The sequence below is a fragment of the Lycium barbarum genome, chromosome 7, assembly GCF_019175385.1.
Source record: "Lycium barbarum isolate Lr01 chromosome 7, ASM1917538v2, whole genome shotgun sequence".
NCBI lineage: Eukaryota > Viridiplantae > Streptophyta > Magnoliopsida > Solanales > Solanaceae > Lycium > Lycium barbarum.
Genome location: NC_083343.1, coordinates 99,905,625 through 99,911,049, shown reverse-complemented (window position 1 = coordinate 99,911,049; position 5,425 = coordinate 99,905,625). Strand labels below are relative to the sequence as shown.

The 5,425-nt window shown below is 35.0% G+C and overlaps 1 protein-coding gene across 1 annotated transcript; it reads left to right on the top strand.

Annotated features, from left to right (window-relative positions):
- The first annotated feature begins 2,237 nt into the window (after window positions 1-2,237).
- LOC132601652 (uncharacterized) lies at window positions 2,238-4,883 on the top strand. Its single transcript, XM_060314729.1, has 3 exons — window positions 2,238-4,412; window positions 4,733-4,788; window positions 4,856-4,883. Exons 1-3 carry the CDS (start codon window positions 2,238-2,240, stop codon window positions 4,881-4,883), a joined length of 2,259 nt encoding a protein of 752 aa, XP_060170712.1.
- The last annotated feature ends 542 nt before the right edge of the window (window positions 4,884-5,425 follow it).

The window sequence follows — 5,425 nt, the reverse complement described above, 5'->3', positions numbered from 1 at the left end:
TGGACCAGATTAATCAAAAATTGATTCTTAAGGAGTTTAAAGAGTTACACGGATATTAATTTATAATTAAAAGAAAATCGTCAAATGTTTAAATACGCCAGCAAAGTTTTATAGACGAGTTTTTGCACTTACAATTAATTTTCTGAAGGAACTGTTGTGGAAAAGAAAAATAAAAAAAATTCATTAAAGCCATGCTTCTAAATTCACTTCAAAAGTTTGCTTAGCTGTTACAAGAAAATTCAGATACTCTAATTAATTTCTAAAGGTTGAATATCCAAAGAGGGGCCCAAAATATTGTCTATCCTGCCAAAATACATTTTTTGAGTAAAAGAGATTAGTTATGACTTGCAATAAAAAAATAGATTATTTCATATGGCTAAAGCGAGGTTAAACGTTAAGTTGTTGGCGAAGAAAACGTTTGTGACATATTGAGCTCTTTTATATCCTCTACTACCCCCTCTTAAGTTCATGACCTTCTAAGCCTTACTATCTAAGATAATCAAAATGCTCAAGACATAAACAAATAAACACAACAATGTTGTATAGAGCTAAATAAGAAAACAATTGCGATAGAAGTAACTCCTTCGCTCTCGTTTCATTTTTCTCGTTTCAGATGGGAGAGCAAGGAAATGAATAACGAGGGATGGAAACTCCACCACCCTCTTTCGAGTTCCTTTTTCTGCTTGGGTTAGAGCGGGAGTAAGAGAGACGAGTAAAGTGGATGCAAGGTTGAATCTAGCAGCAGCATCGAGTCTCAAAATAAAACTCCTCGCGGCTCCGATAAATCATGAAACAGAAAGAAAAGACATTAGTAAATGGATATCTAAATGCGATAGATAAATAAAAGAAGAGCAGAACATCACTAAGTTATGTAAAGTTATGCTGAACCGATACTAACATTTATACCTCATGTCTAACAGAAACATACAGCTTAATTCGTATTCAGATTTTGGGCAAAATATTATCGTTCGAAGATCTTCCCTTCTTATGGAAATAAAATAATATCTTCAAGCAGGCAAGTGATAATTTTAACATATTGTTTGGACAATATGCTTCTCTACATTAGAGTAAAGTAATAAACTTTACACCGCTTATAAAATCATGTTTCTAGGTAAACAAACGAACTAGCCCCAGATTCTATACTTTCACAAAGACTTAACCACTGGATTCATGTCAGCAAGATAAATACTTCGAGGAAAACACAAAGTTTAGTTATTCTAATAGAATATATTCTTCCATTCGCATAGCATGTTGGTATAAGTAAAAAGGAGGGTCAATACTTATATCTCTCTAACCATTTTCAAGTACCATATTGAATAAGAAATGATTGCTATCATACTCAATACGCATTCTGCAAAATTTGTTTTTATACTACACAATACTGAGAAAAGGGCTAAAATGATCCCTTATCTATGGGAGTAGGTTCATTTTGGTCCCTTAAATATGACTTGAGCATATTTAATCCCTTAACTTTACTAAAGTGGTGCACTTTTTATCTCCCTAACAGAACCCGTTTAAAAGTAACGGTCACGTGACACTCACGTGACTCTTAAACCCATCTGGAAAAAACTAATAAACTCAGTTGGCTTCCCCCCAATTCCATACGCGCCAAAAAAAAACCCTAGCCACTATGAAAATCTTTTGATTTGCTGGAACAAGAAAACTCAAGTGAAGAAGCTGATTTTTTCTTCTACAATAATGATTATTAGATCTCATGATAGTGAAATACCCAATTATGGTAAGATTTTAGCAAGAAACACTATCTGGGTATCATTAAATTAAAAAAGTGATTCTTCACTATATGTTGATTCCGTTTCTCATTCTTTAGTATATTTGCTAATTTTTATGCAGTACATGATAGCTTCAGTATATTATAATAAGGTTACTAGTAAATAGTATTAAATTTCTTCAATTATTTTGTGCAATGCATGATACAACATAAGCTTTTTGAATAAAAAATTGAAATAAAGACAAGAAATAAGGAATAAAAAAGTGTCTCTGACATAGGATTTTGTGTTTGTCATTGTTTAATCGTTGGTGAATTTGGTCCGACATTAACATGTTTTTTTCTTCTGCTAAATGCCAATCTTTGTAGGCTATTATTAGTTCTGTTGCAGTACTTTTTATAGTTTATATTCTTTTTCCATTAGAAAAAGGTCTAAGATAAGTTCAATTGTTGTGCAGACCCTGCATATGAGGCTTCTTTTTTCAGTATAAAAGTAATACATGGTGGTACGATGAAGCATCAGCCTAACAAATATTATCTTGGTGGGCGTGTAGATTTTATTGACTATGTTAATGACACAGAGTTGAATTTGTCACAATTCAAATACATGGCAGAACTATGTGGCTATGAGGGAGATTCAGTTACTTTCTGGCATTTGTGCGGGAGATATGGTAACCGAATGCGACTTATTTCTACTGATGTGGAAGCAACTATTGTAGCCAAAAGTATTCCAGATAACAAGGTGGTCGAAGTATACTTTGAACATCTTGATTCATATATTGGAAGGACTATACATACTAATGAAGTTGGTAGAGCAGAACAAGAAAAAGAAGTACACAGTGAGCATTCTTCGGGTGATGATGAATTTGAAGACTCAGAAAATGATTTTCTAGATGATGATGATCTCTTGGGAAGCAATACCAATGTGAATCATAGATACGAAGTTAGTGAAGAAGTTAAAAAAAAGATGGCAGCTGAAGAAGGTGATTCGGATTGTGTTGACTCAGACGATACAAAGAGCTTAGAATGTGGCTCTGATGGTGACAGCTTCAACTTTCCAAAGTTCAATCCTAAAACAGACGGGGATAAACCAGTGTTGGCATTAGAACTAACATTTGAAAACAAGAATGAGTTCAAATATGCTGTAATAACTCATGAAGTTAACCAAGGGAAATACATAAAGTGGTGCAAGAATGATAGGGAAAGAGTGAGAGCAACTTGTGGTCATCCAGATTGCAACTGGGAGATTTTAGCTTCAAGAATACATCGAGATAGCGCATTCCAGATCAGAACATACAATCACACTCATCGTTGTAGGAATTGGAACCATCGTAACAAATCAATTAATTCATCTTATATTGCACGAAGATACCTTAAGGCCATAGGCTCAAATAGGTCTTGGGCAATCTCCGAATTCAGAGATCACGTTAGTATGGAGCTAAGAGTCCAGGTGACATTATCACAATGTAGAAGGGCTAAGAGAAAAGCACTTGCATTGATTGATGGAGATCTTAATGCTCAATACAAGGTATTGTGGAACTATTGCAATGAGATTGGTAGGACAAATCCAAATACCTCTGTCTATATGAAATTGGTTGAAAATGAGGTGCCCGACAAGCCTAAGAGATTCCAGCGAATTTACATTTGTTTTGGTGGTTGTAAAGAGGGGTTCAAGAGTGGTTGTCGAAGAATAATTGGGATCGATGGTTGTTGGCTTAAGGGCCCAATGTATGGAACTCAATTGTTAACTGCTGTTGGAATTGATCCAAATAACAATATCTTTCCAATAGCATATGCAGTTGTAGAGAAGGAAAGAAAGGAATCATGGGAATGGTTTTTGAATTATTTGAAGATTGACTTAGACATTGATGATACTAGTACTTGGACCTTCATGTCGGATAAGCAAAAAGGTTTGATTGAAGCGTTCAATGAGGTATTGCCATATGTTAGTCATCGATTCTGTGTGAGACACCTCCATAACAACTTCAAGAGGGCCGGATTCGGTGGTGACTCACTCAAGAATGCCCTTTGGAAGGCTGCAAGAGCTACGACAGTAGAGTGGTTTGATGATTGCATGGTTGATATCTTTGATCTTGATCCAGAAGCTGTTGATTGGCTCAAGAACAAGCCACCTACTGAATGGTCTAAATCTCACTTTTCCGAAACTGTGAAATGTGATACCTTACTCAATAATATATGTGAATGTTTTAATAGCATGATCCTTGAGGCTAGAGATAAGCCGATTATCACTCTATTGGAGAAGTTAAGGTACTTACTTATGTCGAGGATGCAAGCAAATAGGGATAAAGGTGCCCAGTGGAATGTTGGTGATATTTGCCCTAGGATTAAGGATGTATTGCACAAAAATCAAGCTAAGGCAGCTGAATTTATTCCTAGGAAATCAAATGAGTGGAATTATGAGATAATAGGGGCAAGCATAATGAACAATTGGGCTGTGGATTTACTAAATAGAAAATGCAGTTGTAGGAGATGGGATCTAACAGGAATTCCTTGCAAACATGCCATTGCCGCAATTTGGGCTAAACATGATGACATTAACTCATACGTGGATGATTGTTATAAGGTAGAAACTTATAGAAAAATCTATGCATTTTCTATTCTACCTATGAACGGTCAAGAGATGTGGCCTAAGTCGAAAAACATACCTCCTTTGCCTCCACGGTTGGTAAGACAAAGTACCAAATGAAAAAAACAAAAGCAGCAGAGAAAAGAACCAGATGAAGTGGGAGCAAGTAGACAAAAAATGAGAAGGAAGCAAAATAAATTGGACTGTAGCTTATGCCACAAACCAGGCCATAATATAAGAACCTGCAGTTTAAATCGTGTGTATCCAGATTCTCATGATGATGAGACAACGCAACAAGGATCGTCATTTCCTATTGTACCTTTTGCTCCTACAAAGCTTACGGTATAGTTTAATTACATATAACACTCTTTTTAGTTATGTTGTTATTTAGTTAATCTTGATATTTTTTAAAATTGTAGGTGAGAAGAGGACCTGCTAGCGAAGAACATATGAAAGCAACTCAAGAAAGTGGAGTGTCTGACAACTTATTTTTTAGTATGTAAATTGTTGCTGTTAAAGATTGTGTTTTGCTGCTGTTGAAGGAAAATTTTTGCTGCTATAGAAGGATAAGTTTTGCTGCTCTAAAAGGATAGTTTTGCTGCTGTGAAAGGTTAATTTTTGCTGCTGAAGTCTGGTGTAAATGAGTCGATGTTGCTGTTGAAGACGATGTGGACAGGTTTATATGCATAGCAGACTAAAAGGGATAGGTTGATATGCATAAAAGGGTTAATTTTTTGTTGCTAAAGATTGATGTAAAAGAGTAGATTTTAGTAACTCTTCATTTTGGTTTAGTTACTGTACAGAGCTACAGTACTATATTTCTCAGAAGATGGATATTATCTATAAAGGAGATACTTTTATTAGCTCCTTATTTAATTTTGATTTAGTTTTTGTTACGTTGGCAAGTGAAGACAAAGCATATGAAAGTTTAAAGTAACTTTGGAAACTATTTATTGACTATTTGGAAGGATCTGCTCAATCAGCTATGGTTTTAAAAGGATTTGGTTCCTTGGTTCCTTTATACTAAGAAATAAAGAAGGCATGAAGAAATAAAATGTTCATCAATCAAGAAAGAAGATAGCACTGTAAGTTGAAACTAAATTATCCCTACC

What these genes read in the sequence shown, in the direction of transcription:
- LOC132601652 (XM_060314729.1), top strand. Translation starts at nt 2,238, where the DNA reads ATGAAGCATCAGCCTAACAAATATTATCTTGGTGGGCGTGTAGATTTT. An exon ending in CTCCTTTGCCTCCACGGTTG is followed by an intron (nt 4,413 to 4,732) that starts GTAAGACAAAGT and finishes TTAAAATTGTAG; the next exon opens with GTGAGAAGAGGACCTGCTAG. An exon ending in GCAACTCAAGAAAGTGGAGT is followed by an intron (nt 4,789 to 4,855) that starts GTCTGACAACTT and finishes CTGCTGTTGAAG; the next exon opens with GAAAATTTTTGCTGCTATAG.